Genomic DNA, 19544 nt, shown 5'->3' with positions numbered 1-19544 from the left:
AAAACAGTTTAAACGACTATGATATCCATTATTCGCTAACCTGGAGGAAACCTCCGTGAGCACCTGATGATGTTTCTAATTTTAAGCGCCTGATGGAAGGTTAAGCGTGAATTCAATTATTGCATCAAATTTTGCCAATTGGCTCTTGTGTGAATTAGAAGAAATAATTTTGTACTTCTAATTACATTATAAACTTCACTTTCTATTACTTTAGTGATGCTTAGTTTGTATTTTGCCTGAGATGGATATGAGTTTTTCTACCCAAAAATTATTCAAAATTTTCATTCTGATTCCTTTATATTTTTTTCATAAATTTTAATATATACAACCAGTACTTTCTTAGGAGTTGTTGCGTTTATGTTATAAATAAATCCAACATTATGGTTGAACATGTAATCTAAACACATGTGACAGCACGAGAGAACCTGATGGATTTGACAGGTTGGAACACAGGTGTTAGTCTCTCTTGTCAGAGACCATATGTCAGTGTTTACTAGGAGAAATACTAAAGAAACAAAGTATTGCTGACATTGTTCTCCTATTAGGAAATGGTATTATAGTGTTTTTAATAGATGGAACTCTTTTCTTAATATCAAAAGCTGCAATTAAAAAAAAAAGTAAATTTAAACTGTGATTTAAATATTGGAACTGCACTATCCACAAATTGAAAACATCATAAACCTGAAAAGCAAAAGTTATTACAGTACAGTATATAAATCTTAGTTAAAACAAAAACGACTTCTCTCATCCACACCCAAGCCATAGTTCAAGTCGACTGAAGATATAAGAAAGAAAGTTGGTGATGAAGAAGCTCAAAATGAACTCTATATTGTTTACACATCAGAAACACCCAGACTACAAAATATAGTGTAATCTAGGTAAAGAGGTTCTCATAGTCTCAATCATGTGCATATTTAGTGCACTACAATACATTACAATCTAAGCACGGTGGAGCAATTGAGTTTTCTACACATAACGAAATTATTTTGGAAGGATTGAATCAACAAGAATGTTGAGTTTAGCTCCAGTTCGCCTTCCACTTAGTGCAGTGTCTGAAATTTCATGCTTGCCAATGGCACAGTAAAGCTTGTACAATGGTTATCGCAAGTTAACCAAGTAAAGCAAATATAGAGCGTGGCTGCTGCTTAAATGGATGACTGCTGAGCGACGCAATTCTTGCAAGAAGTCCTTGCTTGCCTGGTCGTTGTTCGGAAGTCACCTTTAAACCATTTGTCCACAGGTTAATTATCAAAGAAGGGATTCTTAGTCATAACTTCGCCTGGTGAAATAAGACCCTTTACTTTTACCACCATGACAATTATTTTTTATACACTCAATTTAGTATTAAAAAGTATAAGTATGCATAGTGACCCTGACATGTATTAAACATTTTTATCGCATTTGTTACACAGTATAGGCCGAAAATGAATTTTTTTTAGGAGCTGTGTAAATTTGAAACTGATAAAAAAAAAAAAAAATAGCTGTTATTTAGAGTTTTGTAAGGGAATAGTTGTTATATCTTAGATTCAAGATGTTTTTATTGTCATTATGCATAAATACAGATGCAATAGACAATGTCAAGCTATGCTACTGAATAGATTACATTACACACAATAAATTAAAAAACCATATTTCCAAACTAATTCACTTGTGTGTAATACAAGAAAATTATCTTTTCTCTGTTTAAAGTTTGTTATTGATTGATGGAAGGTTTGAAAGGATAACAGGATTTCGGGACACTTGCCATCGTCATAGGTTATAAAAGGTATATAACACAACTTTTCGAGCATTGGAATCTATCCTCTCTTCATCAGGTGGGGGAGGTATTATAAATACAAAAATAAAGAATGGAAAGAAGTAAAGAAGGGAAAGAAAAGAGTTAAAACATACCCAAAAGCTGCTTGGAGTCCAGTCCAGGCGTTGTCACTGCACAGGATACAAGTCCCGAGCACAAACCACAAGTACGAGTTATTAACAATCACACTAGCACTGGCTGCATTCCAGTGACATTCTTTATGCATTGAATCTTCACAGTAGTTACAGTATATTCCCATATCAATATATCATAGTAAGGTATGGCTTGTATGAAAAAAGTCATACTCTGTAATGTTAATGCTAGCTGTATATTTATTCCTCTTTGTCTCACTCACAAACACACACACACACACATGTATTCGGAAATAATCTGTTGTCCATTATTAATTATAAATGGTTGTTAATTGTATATTTACATTTACCAGAGACTGGTTATAAAATGTTTATTGATAACATTTAATAGCTGTTAAAAGTGACAACACGTTATTCTCAATGACTTCCATCAGACTGCCAAATATAAGAGTGTTGTTTGGCCACTATACTTAGACTTTCCAACCTGATGTAGCCTCTAGCTGTATTAATTAAACCTCAAAGATAGGAAACAACCTGGCAACACCACATGATTCTTATTGGTTAGTTGAACACCTCATCAACAGACTCCTCCTTTAATGTACTTCTTTGCGGGTGCTTCATATAGTCAGTTTCATTTAATTAACAGATTAAAGAATCTATGTCATCAGAAGAATTAATGCCATTAGTGACCTTAACACTGCCAAAATAGCCTATTACTCCCTTTTCGAAACATCTTTGAAATGATCTGGGGCACCTTATCTAAGGCAAACATGCAACGTTTGCTTATTCTACAGAAGAGAGCTAAAAGAACGCTTTGAGATCCATCACTCAGAGAATCCTATAGGGAAAAGTTCAAGGACGAGTTTCAAAGTTTCAAGACGAGATCACAAACTGCACATGTACAACACCCGACAAGTGACACACTCACTGCCTCCCCAACTACACCGCCTAACCAAATATGATAGAGAAGGCAAGCTACATGGAATCCAAAGCTTTGGAACGCACCCAGCAGTGATCACTTCTGGCTGGTTTATACCTTCCAGTTGAACCTACCACTGGGCACAGTAAAAAACCGATGTGTCACTAATTTCTGTACAACCTTATGGATGTCCAGGAGCGGCACATCACTAACCGCAAATGTCGAGATTCTGAGGTGCAAGGGTAATTCAATAGGTCTAGTCTACTGCGGTAGATGAGTGTTGGAATTGGTGGGGTTCATTCCCCAAGTATCAGAGGTTCTAGCTAGCCTCAACAAGGGTGTGCAACCCCCTGCCGGCTTTCACTGGAGAGGCTGGTTCAGAGCTGGCCTCCCTTCTTCTGGGGGGACATAACTTTGAGATTAGTGCCCTAATTCTTCCTCATGGATCTCGATAGGAGGTGATCCCTACCCCCTAAGCTTACCCATCCTGAATATCATGTCACTCCAGAAGCAGCGCTAAGGTTCTTATAAAACCAAGTGCAATTTATAAGCTTCTTGCCCTAAGAAAGAGAAAAAAAAAACTTTGGAACCATTTTCCAGCAGCAGTGAAGGGGACAGGCAATCAGTGGCTGAAACAGTGGTTCGGCAGATGTCTAAAAAAACATCCATTCTACTCCTTTGATGAGTTTTTTTATCTTAATTTATACTTTACTTGCTACCAATGTTACACAATGAAAAACTTTACTATACGTTAATTTTAACATAAAACTGTTCTTGATGAATATGTTAATAAAGAATGTTGTCTATTGGTGGCCTTTTGTTTCATGCAAATTTGTATCCAAGCTGTTCCTCAGTGTAGACTAATGATAACTTTCTTTAGAAACCAAGCAGTTTAAAACAACTTTTCCAAACATATCTTTTAACACCTCATATCATTCAAGGTTCCAAAACGGAAAACTAATTTATCAGCTATTAAGCATTATAATAGAGCAAAACCATGGTTGGGTTTATAATTACTTACAACTGTCATTGTCTACAACATTTTGAGAACTACACAATGACATAGCAGCAACAGAACTCAACATAATCATTACTATGATTTATCTGTATAACTGATAACAACCAGTCCTGGTACAATGTCGACTAATAAATACATAATAAGCTGCTTTACTTTTTAATAATTTGTTTGCAGACAGAATGACTTATTTATTTATATTTTTTTATTTTCACATCCATCAAGAAGGAAATGGCGTCAAATACATTATTAGATTTGCATAAAATCATATTGACATTTATTCTTGAAGCATAGTTCTAAATCCCACATTTAATGAACTGGTTTAAAGATAAAACTAGACAATGGTTTTATTTTTGTAAACAAAAAATGGAAAAATCGTTCTGTAATTTGACATCTCAATTCACAAGATCAATACAATTTACATACGTCTCTTTGCACTTTTAATATGGTGGTTATCTTTGTACAGTAATAAATTGTTTTGAATGGAAATATGTAAAAATTAACCTAGTAACCCACTGTCCAACAAGCCAAGATAACCTCATTATTCTAAATATTGGCCATGAATTGTTGAACTATAGAATTATCTGACAATTTTTGTCAGCGTTGGCATTGGGTTCCAATGCCGATATTTATTAAACCATACCAGAAAAGCTCTATTTACATGTTTTTAAATATACAATTTTCAACTAATTTTTAATTCATTGTGTTGTGAGGAAAAATTATTATAAAGATTCATCCTTAACAGAAACCTATTCAAATCTCATTATGGCCAATCAAGTACTATCTTGAAGTAAACGACCTGACAGACACTTTCAGGGTTACATGTTGATAATTTACTAACGGTAGTATAGTTCTGGTTAAATATTTCCCTAAATCATACAAATTTAAAACCTTAAGATTTGTAACTTGTATTGTCTTTTTAGATATTCCAAAGAAGCATTGAATTTTGTTTAGGTAATTCCTCAACATTAAGGTATGTATTACTATTATAGTTTGTTTTTTAATCCATTTCATTTGTTCTGTTATGTCATATTCAACAGTTCCATAGAGTTTAAAATTCTAAATTACCATTATTTTTCAATGTGTATTTACATAATTAGAAAATGTAAAACTATATAGATTTATCATGGTAAATCAATAAGGTAAAAATAATAAACAGTTGTTAAAATACAATATTACATTTTATATGACTTGAAAGTTTAAACTATATTAGAATGGCTTCATTATAAAATATTAATAAGTGAGTTTTATAGCTTATTAAAAACCTGCACTGAAATTACTTTTAGTCCTTATTTTTGGTTACAGAGTATATCAGTTGATTCAGTTCAAGCCTTTGGGTACCAACGTCCTTATATTCGGATATGCCTGTAACTGTTTAAAAAATAATAACTCCCAAATATCAGGACGTTAAGAGTGTTATTTTTGTAAAACAATTGCATTTATTGTATACATCTACTATAAATATTTACTATTAATATTTATAAATATTGTCTTTGTAATTTGGGTTTCCACTGACATCTTGTAATCGTTAATACACTATAAATTATCAACCTAAAATATGTAAAAATCAAACTTATATTACAAGTATATATTATTATAAGTATTTTTCAAATTGTTATAAAACGCTTTGTATAGTGTAATTTTAATGTAAAACCCATACAACTTTTTCATTCTAGTTTTATCTGTAATGTTTAGTGAAATAACATATATCAAGTACTTTTCATTTAAAAGTTGTATAAAGAATTTTATTCCAACTCAAAGAGGAAAAGGATTTTTGTAAGTACATTGTTTTATTTTTACTTATAATTTTTACATTATTTTACAACAAATACTATATTTACTGTTAAAAAATTATTTATGTACGATTTTTAAATAATGAATTTTTACAAAGATATAAGGAAGTTACAGGAAAAAATATAAAATAGTGCTCGACAGTCAAAAAAGTGTTCAGTGTTCTTCGGCAATCCCTGGGTAAAAATTTTGTCTGGTATTCTTCAGACACAAAGAAATATTTTGGCCTGGTACCCAAAGAGTTAAAGGTACAGACATACGTCCAATTGCCTTTATCAGGATTTTTTTAATATTTGTTTTTGTTACAATTTTTTAATTTGGGAGGTTTAAGTTGAATAACTCATAATAATGGGAAAACCAAAAGGCAGTACAGTTCATACCAAGGTCTTGAGAGAATGAGAATATTGTGTTGACTATTTCAAAGAAATGAAAACTGTGGACATCAGTTTGAAAAGAAACATAAACAATTAAAACATGCTATTAATTTATATTAATTAAAAAATTAGAATATGTGCTAATGAAAGCTGGAGTACAAAACTATTATTTTTCATGTTTTACAGTTTAAAAAAATGAGAGAGACAGAAAAACAAAAACTGATTTCATAATAAATTTATTTTAACAAAAGCTTCACACTGATGGTTGCTCAAATGTTGATTTATCATTACTCACCTTAATATTACACTAATTACACATTAAAAGTTCTTGTTGTGGTCCAAACTAATTAAATACGAATATAATGAACACTTTAACTATTTTGTGTATCTATTTTATACACACAATGCTTTCTTTTAAGGTCAAACTTCTCAGTTTGATACAAAAACATTTCCTTCAGCTTCAGGCCATGGAAAAGTATGGTAAAAAATCACTCCATGTCACTATGGTCTTTTGAATAATACAAGAGAAAACTCCTTTTATTTCATTATGCAGCAAATTTTTACCAACCTCCATAAATAAGTTGATTATGAACGGTGTATCAAATGAATGCATATGGCCCTGGATATAAGGAAATATTGCATGGAAATTGATTGAACGAACATACACAATGTATTATTCAGGTAAAATAATGTGATGTGATGAATCAGGTTAATTGAGTAAAAGGTTTATTGATTAATTACAATGTTAAAATAAAATTTTGTCATTATTTACTTCCAATCCAAACCAGATTCATTACCACAGGACTGACTATCAGAAAAAATTCAAACACCATATGATTATGCATTGTAATTTTATGCAATCCAATTGTTTTTTTCACCTTGTAATAGGCCAAGTCTCACTGGTAAAGCAGTGTCTTTTTATGCAAATGTAAAATATTTTGACATACAAGGCATGTAACAATGCAAATATGTGTGTATCAATACGATGATACACAAAACCTGGTATAATAATTAATGAAAACCACATTTGGCCTCCAAAAAGTATATTTAAATTCGATTGGCAGTTAAAGTGTCAAACATAATAACAAAAAGTATTAAAATTTAAAAACAAAAATTTAGAGTATTCATTGCAATTTAGACTATAGAAAAACTTTACTTTTACTGTGTCTGTTAGATTATCTGTAGACACACTGACACTAATGGTAATGCATGAAACAGCTGTAATAAATGTTTTAGTTTATGTAACATTACACAAGTTCGTGTTGGTTAAAAATTTGGTGATATCTCAAAATTTAAATTTAAAACAAAGGAGGCAGTACCTCATGTAAACATTCTTTGTTGCTGATTGAAAAAGTACTGAAGAAACAATGATTGCTGATATTACGAATAGCATTTTTCTGATATATTAATATTAGTCTTAACCATTTTTGGTGCTATTGTGATTTTTACATTGTAAAACACTCTATTTTATAATCTATGAAAATTTTTTTTCAATTTTAAGCACTGAGTTTTAGTTATGGAAAATTACAATCCTACAACTAAACCGTTGATGAAGTTGCATTTTTAATTAAAAATTAGTGTCACTAAAAAAATTGATAGAACAACATATGTTTACAGGAAATTTTCTTTATTTTAATGGCCTTAAGGCATTACTGAGACATTGCTTGTGTATATATTTCCATGTACCGAATAACATTTATAACCAAATTATTTTATTTAGAATTTATAACAATATAAACTATCATATATAAATCAGCTGATTATGTGTGTTTTACTAATCAGCTGTTTTAAACGAAGCAAGAATACTCTCATAAGATTAATATTGGAACTTTAGAAATCTGTGGGGTAAAGCCCTGTAGTCGGATGTACTTTAAAATCACAAAAGCACATCTAGAGTATAAGAAATTTTGATTGATACAAAATATGTATATATTATAATAGTTTTAGATACATAAAATGACCAAACAAAAACTAATAAATTCCTAAATGTTAATACAAATGAACAATGAATGCATTTTTAAAATTTAACAATGTTTAATACTACACAGAATACTCACACTCATTTACTGATATTCATATATGACTCAAAGAGAACCATTGTTATGTATACTGTAAGTAAAAATAAATAAGGTGAACAATGTATTAAATATTTATTTCTTACAACTCACTGATGTAAACTGAAATTGTATCTATTAATTTTGCAAAACATTGACAACCAATAAGTTTAGAGACCATGGCATTGGAAGCGATGGAGCTGTTTGTCAAATGATAACAATCATAATATCTGCCGCTGCATGATGTAGATGGGCCCAGAACTCTGCACTGTGCGTTAACGTCTGTGAGTACTTGTGTATCTTGCATTTCTATAATTTGTTTCAGAAAGTTACTTAGTTTTGTTTAATCAAATATAAGCTAAACTAATAATTTCAGTTATAAACTGAAACATAACATAACTGGTTATAACATAAGTATTCTTGATTATTTAAATTATAAAATACAAATATACTGTAATCAGCATTCTTAAAAAAGGTCTGAAACACCAAATTGGCTTGTTTAAAAATGTAAATAATTTAAACTTTTTTTATATAACTTTTTGCACGGAAAGGTTTTTTTTATGGGGAAATCACTAAAAGATATTAAGACGTTAAAATAATTATTGTTGTACAACTTTTATTTAGTCCTTATTTAAAATCTTCAATTAAATACTGTGCCTTATCTTAACCCAAAATAAAATCAGTTACGTTTTTTTATTTCTAGAATTGATGTATTAGGCACAAATAACGATGCAAAACCCTCTTCCTTTGCCTGATATCTTTCTCTTATTAAATTTCCAATACTACTATCATCAACAGGGAGTGACAAAGGGCATATATGCATATTTTGATAGGCATATTTGAGTGATCAGCTGCACATCATTGTCCTTTGCATCTGTAACATCAGGGCTACTAGCTGCAGATGGATTAATGCTTAGCTCTGTGGAAATATTGCTTAATGTTATGTTTTCTGATTTCTCTTCTTTGTTTTCGAGGGTTATATTCAGCTTTTGTATTGATCTGAAGATCGAATCTGCCTATTTCATAGCTCAATTAAATTGTTTCTCCTTTCCTAGAGGGTTTTTATTTTCTAAATATAAACACAGATCTACTTCTTTAACCAATGCTACTTCCTTGGATTGAGAAGTTACCTTATATTTCATAAGCTTGGAGTTGTAAGGTTAATAGACAAGGAAAGCATACCTGAGCATTTGCTGGGTAAAAGAATCGTACTGAAGTCCTTTGGTTATCTATTAATTTGACACAATAACCCCTGTGTTGATCCAGCAGGAAATAAACTGGTTTTGTTGTTTTCATGTAATTATGACAAAGATTTTCTATCATATGTCAGACAGACGCAATTTTAAAGGTGCCATATGTAGCAAAGTAGGTACTTTTGACTTCAAAACATTTTGATTCTTATTAAGAACGTAGCCAGGAAAACATTTTGGAGGGGATCCAGACAACTGATACTTTCCCGTAGGGGACAGAGAGTAAGGCCCCATTTTGTTCCTTATGAAGTTCTTGACCCGTTTCTTTGTTGAGAACGATCTTTCAGCAGTACATGTCAGTAATACTGAATTATTTAAATAAATGTACTAAAAAGGTAATTGACAAAATAGAAAATTTGGGGGTCTGTACCCTTTGGACCCCCTCGCTGTATATGATTTAAGTATTTGGTATATAACTTTGAAGTGTGTTACAATTTTTACTACAATAAATCAACGTGATATTTAGTTTTTTTTTAAGTGTTTTACTTGTAATGTTTTTGTGTTGTTTTGTTTGTTTGTTTTTGTAGGGTTTTGATGTAATTTGATTTACTTCACACTGGTAAAATATTTAAAAAATAAATTATTGGCATTTGGTGTTTTTTTTTTTTTTTTTTTTTTTTTTTTTTTTTTTTTTTTTTTTTGGATTTTATTCGTATTGTATTGGCATTACAATAATAAGAATATATGGAACACAAATATCATTTTGTAGGAATGTGTGGAGGAATTGGAAATGGAAAAAAACAATATGTTTGATAATTGTGATAGGTTAGTAAGGCACTCAAGAATATAACAAAACTCTGTAATCACTTGTATGAATAGAAAGCAATAAGCTTCACTATTTGAATTGTTAATTGTAATTGAACAGTATTATACTTAGATTTTCTAATTTTTTAAAATTATTGTTCTTCTTTGCAATACACGTTACTACTTTATAAAATAGAAAACATTCTTTTTGATTCTCTGTATTAACCAATTGTGTGAGTTGGAGTAAAATACTTGAACTTCACTTGAATTTGGAAATTATTAAATAGACTTCAGCTAATCACAAAATATTAAAATACGCTACAATAGTAACAAAATATATATAATTTTACCATCACAATTTTTTTAAATAACCGAAGAAACCATGCTACTGTTCTTTAATTATGAATGAACGGTTTAACTCAGTTAAAGCATTAAAGTATTACATAAACTTTATCAGTGCGCAACAAATTAAAACTAATCCGTGAAAAAGCATAAACAGTGTTTATCATTGCTCTTTCCTGGCACGTCTTCATTTTCTAAGAAACAGTAATTAAGTTTTAATCTAATTTACTTAATTTATTTGACGAAAATGATAAAAATGCGTTAGTGTTAGGCCTGAACAGGAAATATTCCAAATTTCATAGCACATGAATCTTTTAGAATAGACTACCATAGTAAGTAACTTTAAAATGTTTTACAGTATAATTTATTTTCATATATTATTAATAAAGTTAAAAAAATTATTTTATATATTCTACTAAAAAGAGTTAAGATATCATTTGTTGGTACTAAAGTTTTATAATTACTAACTTTTTACTTTAAAACATATTTTGTGAATGGAATGGTTTAGAAAATAAAATATAGTTAAGATAGATTTTTATAGTTATGAAACAATGATAAATATTATTTTGTATTATTGAAAGAAACTAAATTTTCTTTTATCAAAAGTTAAATGACTGAAATAGTACTATCCTTCTCAGTGGGTTGTATAATAATTAGTGTTGAATTATTGTCTTTATATAAAATTATACACACACATTTTTAACCAGTTGAGTTTTTGAGAACATTTCAAACTGTGTTGTAGCAATGCTATCAACTGTTATGGTGTGATTAATTTGTGATCCAATTTCTCTGACACTGCAGGTGAGTAATGGGTTTGACCGAGGGCAATGCCTACCTCTATCACTTCACCCTCTTGTTGCTTATACCAACAACAATATCTGATGAGGGATCTGGGAGCAAGTGCGACTCTGAGATACTTTTAGAGTCCAGTGGTGCCAACTATACAATCTATAACCCTGCTTACCCAGAAACCTATTCTCCAGGTCAAAAATACACCTGGTGCGTCTCAGCCCCTGAAAACTACACCATATCACTTCTCTGTGACGAATTCGATATCCCAAGTGTAAGTAAATGTCTTTCTCCGCAGACCTAATTTCCACCAAATATCAAACATTTCATTGGTTTTAAATAATGAAAAAAACTGTATTAAGAGTCAGCTGTACTGATGACCATGTTAATTTTAACCCCATAAGAACAATGTTAAACCTCAAACTCTTCTACACTTTTTTTAGTTATAAAATTATGGCAGTTGTCTAATTTTAAAGACATAATTAAAACAAATGTTTTACTTGTAAAGGGGATCCTCTCCTTTATTAAAAAAAAAAACTTAAACAAAGTATAAAGTAAAAAAATATCAAGCTTGTTCGTAATTTATTGTTTCATTATTCAAAAAGTATAGATTAAAATAAAAATTAAAAGGCATTTGGATGTCTAATTATAAGATCTTTAGAACGTGACATCTACAACAATATATTTTATGAAGAAAAATAAGGTTGTAAAAGTGTTTAAAGTATAACATTGTTCTTATGGAGTAAAACTCAAGGTCGTTTCACTAACTGTTTCTAACAAGTTTAGTGTAAAACAACTTACCTGTATTAATAAAGTTCCCGGCTGTTTGTCACATAGGCTCCTTTATCTTGTACTACCAAACAGAGCAACCAAACAACAAAAATTTCTATTTGAAAGGTTCTTTATTTATTCAAATCTCTTCATTGCACTTAAGATGATATTTTGCTGAGCTTTAGCAAAGCCTATCACTCATGGGGTTTGAAAAATTTTATTTCTGTCTGTCTATCTGTCCGCATGACATCTCGAAAATGAAATGAGATATACATTTGAAATTTTGCATGCAACCTCAGTTCAAATTTGAAAATGAGTATGAAAATAACAGGCAAAATATTGTAATAGGTAAAAAACTAAAAAAAATGTAAAAAGTATTGGTAAATCTAGCTCTTAAATTGTAAACCAATTTATGTAAATAGATTTGAACAACTCTTGTATATCCCACTAATATTATAAAATGCAAAAGTTTGAATGTTTGGATATTTGGATGTTTGGAGGTTTGTCCTCGAATCACGCTGAAACTGCTATACGGATTGTGCTGAAATTTGGAACAGGTATAGCTTTTGGTCTGAATTAACATTTAGAGTGGTTTTTACCACCCATAACACATTCATTTCACCAAATAAAGTCGAATTCAAATTGAAAAATTTTTTGTTTACATTTGAACGATAAGAACAAAATGTATTTTTACAGCTAGTAAAACACAATATTGTGCAGCCAAAGAATGTCCCATATAAAACACATCTAACCATTTCATCCACACGCTCAAAAGTACTTTCATTTAGGCGTACTAAGTAGAGATGATATGAATATTTACTTTTAAATATTTTCAGAGTGATGGTTGCAAGATTGATGCGTTGACTGTCTCGACTGGTGACAACGAGACCAGGTATGTTTTTTAAGTGCTATAAATATACTCCATTAGGAGAATCTGGATTGCATTATGAAACACTATATTACTATATGATCCAGTGGGACTGTACTCAGACCAGCTTTTAAGGTTACAAGATACAAAAGTTGGAGAAAACTTCTGAATTAATGTTACACTTATCAGGCAGATTTCTATGAAATCTGCCTATTTCAATTACCCTTAAGTCGGAATTTTTGGAGAATTGTTTGCATGTTCTCTGATTATAACACCAGAATACAAAACCACTAAAATATGAAAATTTATATATATAGTGTGAGTTAAAAGTATGGATACGCTCTGTTTAGTTTTTGATGGATAAAGATGGAGGGATGGAATTTAGGACACCTTTCTAGGAAATAAAAGTGAGCTTTTTAGTCACTATTACAACTTTGCCCAATTCCCCAAAATGGGATTTTGGACGGGTGGTTCAAAATTTTTTAATGTAAAGAATAATTAGGTGACACCTCATTTAAAAGGTATTGGTAAAAGAAGAACAGCGGAAACTAGAGCTTTCTATCTCAACCCAGTACAAAATGGCAGCTCATTGAAATAATTAAGTTAAAAGCATAGATGGATCCTTCTCAACGTTCATTGACAAAGGTAGAAAAATGAAACAAGAATTACTATTAGTTGTTGCTCCTACATACACAATCAGTCGAGCCATTTAAACCCTATTTTTTCACGTAGTACAATTTCTTTGAAGTTGGAACAACCTTTTTGTTGGCATAAAAATCCCTTATTACGTCTAAAATAACCTTCCTATTAAAATCATCTATAACTGCATTGAAATTTATCAGGTCACTTCCTATTTTTTCCAAGTCTATGAAGTTTTTCATTCAGTTTAATCTTTGCTTCTTTTCGAATGTCTTTTACAAATTTTTCAGACACGTTACAATACTTTACCACCTACACAGTTGCCTTATATATAAGACAAAACAACGATTTTTCTCGCGCTCCTTTACCACAACACTCAATTACTTTGCTGATAACTTGTCTCTCACATGTATTGTAGCACCAGTCTTTTGAACAGTAGTCATTAGTAAAGGAAAAAAACTACAGTATAAGCATAAAAAATTAAAACTTCAACAACATTACAAAGGTACATCTATTACAGCTGTCACTTTTAATAATTAGCTTACAAGCTTGCCATTTAACAGTCCTACAATAAACAAAAATACCCTCTTATATCAAATTAAGGCTAAGGCTTACAATGGTTTATAATGTACTTTATTTTAAATTTTGATATTTATTACAGGTATTTTAATGTATAATTATTTATTGTTCACCAATTAGAGTAAATAACGACATAGCAATTCACTGTTGTTGCTCCGTGTTATAATGGATGACATGATATTTTTTAACAAAATAATCTATGCGTGTTACTAACGTAAGTGCCTGCGAAATCATACGATACCACTACAGCACACAGCTGCACCGTGTGCTCGGTCAGGGGTTGCCTCATGACTAACCCACAACACTTATTCTTAATTGAAACTAATCAGTGAACGTAAGTCTAATACTATTGTTTAGATCCTACTGTGGGAGCAATCCAATCAGAGCAACTTCTGAGTCCAATGAAATTAGAATACAGCTGCGCTCCAGCAAGAAGAGGCGAGGCGGGAAGTTCTTCTGTCGTGTGGTATCTGAGGAGCCAGAGATCTACAGTACGAGAGCGATTATCTATGAAGACTGTGACTGTGGATACTCTTACAGAGTAAGTGGAAGAATACTAGGAAATAGAAACTGAGTAGTTCTTAGTGCACCAAAATTAACACAGAATTTTGTTTTAACTTTGGCTTTGACACAACGGCAAACATTATTTATTATGGTTTCGAGTCTTTGAAAACTCTGAGATCTAAAATGCACCCATGATATTTTAACAGGCAAGAATTGTTGGGGGACAAGAAACTGGGATCAACGAGTTCCCATTCATGGCAGGTCTAGTGGATGCTAGACGTGGAGCTGTTATTGTATGCGGTGCGTCCATCATCAGTCGGCGCTATGTTATCACAGCCAATCATTGTCTTCCTCCCCTGAAAGTGGAGCACACTGCAGTCGTGGTGGGAGAACACAACATCTCCACAGGTGAGTGTCATTTTCACAATCTACGAGGGCGGTTTGATACATCTGGTAAATTGTATGAAAGAGCGGGAAATTTTCAGAACCTGCTCTGTTGTTGGTAAGTCTGATATGTCCACGGATATTAGCAATTTTTGAATGGCAGCCATATTAGTTAATTGTTGGCAGCCAGCTGAAGTGGTAACTGTAGTTCTATAGAATGGAGAAAACTGAATTTCGTATGGTCCTTAAACATTTATTTGAAGGTTTAGACAACTGCTTATATCAAATCTGAGTTGGATAAGTCCATGTGGGTTCTGCACCAACATTGAAGACCATTTACTTTTGGATCAATGAGTTTAAACGTGGTTGGAGAGCACATAAGATGAAGCACACTCTGGTCGGCCCATTGATGTCACCACACAGGAAAACATCGATAAGGTGCATAATATGATAATGGAAAATCGAAGATTAAAAATTCACGAGATAGCCAACATTGTAGGCATCTCAACTGAATGAGTGGATTGCATCCTCCATGAAAAACTGGCCATTAAGAAACTCTTTGCGTGACGGGTGCCATTCCTGCTCACTTTAGACCAAAAACAGAAACGAAAGAACATTTCTACTCAGAATCTCACACTTTTCTGGCGCAATCCACAGAACTTTTTTGCAGATTTGTAACTGTGGATGAAACTTGGATCCACCATTACACTCCAGAGACCAAACAATGGACGAAGAGTGGGGAGAGTGCAAAAAAAGGAGAAGAATGTTTTATTAGTGGGACAAATTATGGCCATTGTCTTTTGGGATTTCCAGGGTATAATACTGATAGATTATTTGGAAAAATGCAGATACATAACTGGGCCATATTATGTTTCTCTGCTGAATCGTTTCAAAAAGGAACTCATTAAAAAACGTCCAAGATTGGCCCAGAAGAAGGTGCTGTTTTACCAGGACAATGCTCCAGCCCACACAGCAGCTACCACAATGGCAAAAGTGCTCGACTTAGGATTCGAATTGGTTCCTCATCCACTCTATTCTCCAGACTTGGTTCTGAGTGACTTCTTGTTATTCCAAAACTAGAAAATTTGGCTTGGTGGGAAGAAATTTTCATCGAATGAGGAAGTGTCAACCGCTGTCACTGACTATTGCAGAGTTTGACAAAGCTTACTTTGCCGATGGGTTCAAAAAAATTGGAAACTCGCTGGACCAAGTATATAGTCTTGCAAGGAGATTATGTAGGGAAATAAAGTGAGTTTTTGCCTTTAAAATAATATTTTATTCAATTTTTACCAGACTTGTCAAACTACCCTCGTACAATTGTTGGGATGCACAGGTGACTCGTTGTAATGTAATTCAACTTTCTAACTACACCTGTTATTTATCACTCTCAGCCGTACATGAAGTTTCTTAGTACAAATATTTATACTTTTTGTAGAGAAACATAGACGTCTGGGGCTGAAACTTTTACAATCAATAAGGAGACATAAGACGAAATCAAAACTTCAAAGCACCAAATAGCAAAAGTGATGCACCAATATGCATAATTCTTCTTTAATGTTAATTTCCTTGTAATAAACTAGAAAGCATTATCTAATTAAATTTTATGTCACAGGTATGGAGACACCAGAAACAAAGCTGATAAGAGTGAAGCGGTTCATACCATACCCCTACTACAACAGTGTGACTAGACAGTATGACATAGCTCTGATAGAGCTAGTGTCTCAGATCGCATACACTATGAGAGTGGGGCCTGTCTGCCTGCCCTTCATGTCTAGGAACTGGGACCTCACAGGGGAGGCTGTCACGGTTCTAGGTACGCTAACTTCCTTGGAAAAGTAGTCTATAATCTGAACAGAAATTTATAGCCCATCTTGAGTCTGCCTGAAGATTTACCGATTGTACATGGTTGGTTAATAGTGTGCAACATATAACATTTTATTGTGATTTCTAACTTCTATGTGCCACAACATATTAGTATGGTTTATTTACTTTAACCTAGTTTGTAGGCTATATATCTGGTTAGCAAGAACGTAGCCAGCAGAAAATTTGGGGGACGGGTCCAGACAACTGATATTTTCTTGTAATGGACAGAAAGGCTCCATTTTGTTCCTTAAAAAGTTCTTGACCTGTTTCTTTGTTGAGAACGATCTATCAGCAGTACATGTCAGCAATACTGAATTATTTAAATAATAATTATTGTTTACTAAAAACATAATTGAAAAAATTAAAAATTGGGGGGCTCGACCCCTTGGACCTCTTCCCTGGCTACGTAGGTTAGTTATCTAGCTGAAGAAGAGATCAGATTGCATCCCTCAAAATGTATTACTGATTCTGTTTCAGTTAACAATGGAAAATATTTTTTTAATCGATTAACCTCCACAGTAGTGATATTATATGTGCTTAGATAGAGTACTGTTGATCATTTGAAGATGAAAATAAAAGAAACAGTTTGTTAGTCATATCTAGAGAACTAATAAACTGTACATATACGAAAGGGTACATTAAAATTATTAAACTTCATTAATAAAAATTACAAATAAACATCTTAAGAGAGAAACTAATGTACCTGTAGAGTGAAATTTTTATGCAGATGATATAACATATTAATATTATTTTAAGAGATACTTATTCAATTATTTGTTTGACTTCAAAATTGTTTCTCAAACAGGTTGGGGAACAACAGAATTTGGAGGTCCTCGATCTCGGGTGTTGCAGAAAGGTACTGTAGACCTCATCAACATTCAAGATTGCAAAAATTCTTATGGCGAAACCATAGAACCATACACCCAACTGTGCACTTACAGGCAGAACGTGGATGCTTGTCAGGTAATTATAATTATAGTAATGAATAAAAATTTGACAACAGTATTTGAAAATATATCCATTAATTTCATTATAATTGCAACACACTATAAATAAAACCAAGAAGATTTCTGATGATTTCAAAAATATGGATGTAGATGCTGCTCCTAGATGATGATCACTGTTATTTTGCTTATAAGATGAGAGACCAGGCGTGGAACAGAAGTCTTTATGACCGACATCATTTGTCAAATGTCATAAATGTGTGTAAAAGACACATAATTGGTATGAAATGCTCATAGTTTATTGACATAAACATTCTTGTTTCAAATGGTTGTTATCTTTTCTAAGGTATGTGCCCATGTTTAGATTTTCCTCTGGCCCCTAAAGTGTTAAAAATAATCAAATATCTATTATTTTGTAGGGATCATCCAAGTGTAAATTTCTTGTATCGTCGTTCCATTTCAATCAAATAACCCATTAGAAACTATACACAAGTTGACCTGTGCTTAAATTTTAAGAGTATATTGCTACTATTTTTGACAGGTCATTACAAATTTCAATTTTTTCATAACATTATTTACATCATCATTCATTCAATTCCTCCTGGTACCTTTACGCAATTCTAGGTATAACTTAAGTAAGCCAACTGAGATGTACATTATTCACACCACCATTCATTCAATTCCTCCTAATACCATTGTGCAATTCCAGTTATAACTTAAGAAAGTCAACTTTATTAACACTATCATTCATACAATTCCTCCTGGTACCTTTGTTCAATTCCAGCCTTGGATTATATTCTATTTCTGCTGAATCACAAATTAATTGCAAATAACCCCTCAAAAGATGAAGGCACATTATTTTAAGTAATAATATCCTGAATAATAGTTTATTAAACAAAACTATTTCAGAATGGAATACAATGTTATGTGTAACGTCTGTTAAAGTACGATTCTGGCGGGCCGCTGACCTGGTTTAACTATTACATCAACCGCTATGAGTTTACGGGAATAGTGAGCTATGGAAAAGCTTGTGCCACCGACGTACCCAGTGTCAACACCAAGGTGGCTCCATTCCTTCAGTGGATACTCGATAATACTCCGAGTAAGTTAGTTTTGGTAAAGAATACGTCAGTTACTATGGTAGAATAACAGTTTATCTGACAATCAAAATATCCCAACAACTTAACATAACGTTTGTTTCAGGTGAAACGTACTGTTACAAGTCTCAATGACAACTTGTCCATCAAACTGTTGTGCCATAACAAAACTGTATTCCACCAATAAAGTATTTATTACAATTAAAATGTATTCATTCATAAACCTAACTATTACAGTAAGATTGTACTAACTCTAACTAAATAGACATAATTTGGATTTCATTTATGGATCATGTAGTAGACACAGTTAATCAATACAAATAAATAAAATTCTTATTAGATGTCTTTATAGTACTTGAAATCTTGGGTTTCTATTGCAATTAGTACAAAGCTTTAGTTTAGTACAATGTTTGTCACCAGGATAAAATCACTTCAGTAAAATGAAAATAATGTGGGTTTAAAAATATTTAGAAATAACATTCAGTAATAAACAACAGAAGAAATAAAAGGTGACAGAATTGGATAGAGCAATTTTGTTCCTAGACTTATGTGTTTAATGTAATGGCTACCTTTTATGAATATTTTCTAATATGCATGAGTGATATACTGAGTTTAACATATTTTCAAACAATAGACTGTGTTAAAAAATATAACTTGATAACTTAAACATTATTTTCCTACTCTACAGCAATGTTTACCAAAGCCATATTGTTATAAATTCTTTATTATT

At 32.0% G+C, this 19544-nt stretch overlaps 1 protein-coding gene across 2 annotated transcripts; it reads left to right on the top strand.

The window, feature by feature from the left end:
* Nucleotides 1–8199: 8199 nt before the first annotated feature.
* On the top strand, nt 8200–19021 carry LOC124356772 (venom serine protease-like). Of its 2 annotated transcripts, none has more exons than XM_046807964.1 (9): nt 8200–8324; nt 11178–11439; nt 12773–12828; nt 14380–14563; nt 14733–14934; nt 16523–16723; nt 17579–17736; nt 18663–18819; nt 18921–19021. In XM_046807964.1, exons 2-9 carry the CDS (start codon nt 11185–11187, stop codon nt 18947–18949), a joined length of 1242 nt encoding a protein of 413 aa, XP_046663920.1. In that variant the 5' UTR covers nt 8200–8324; nt 11178–11184; the 3' UTR covers nt 18950–19021. The 2 variants fall into 2 exon arrangements, with proteins under 2 accessions (XP_046663920.1, XP_046663919.1); XM_046807963.1 differs by lacking the exon at nt 8200–8324 and adding an exon at nt 10536–10708.
* Nucleotides 19022–19544: the final 523 nt, after the last annotated feature.

The sequence above is a fragment of the Homalodisca vitripennis genome, chromosome 3 (assembly GCF_021130785.1).
Source record: "Homalodisca vitripennis isolate AUS2020 chromosome 3, UT_GWSS_2.1, whole genome shotgun sequence".
In the NCBI taxonomy this organism is placed as follows: Eukaryota; Metazoa; Arthropoda; class Insecta; order Hemiptera; family Cicadellidae; genus Homalodisca; species Homalodisca vitripennis.
The sequence above is the reverse complement of the archived record's forward strand: the minus strand, read 5'-3'. Positions and strand labels throughout refer to the sequence as shown.

What these genes read in the sequence shown, in the direction of transcription:
- LOC124356772 (XM_046807964.1), top strand. Translation starts at nt 11,185, where the DNA reads ATGGGTTTGACCGAGGGCAATGCCTACCTCTATCACTTCACCCTCTTG. An exon ending in AGAACACAACATCTCCACAG is followed by an intron (nt 14,935 to 16,522) that starts GTGAGTGTCATT and finishes TTTATGTCACAG; the next exon opens with GTATGGAGACACCAGAAACA. An exon ending in AGAACGTGGATGCTTGTCAG is followed by an intron (nt 17,737 to 18,662) that starts GTAATTATAATT and finishes CGTCTGTTAAAG; the next exon opens with TACGATTCTGGCGGGCCGCT.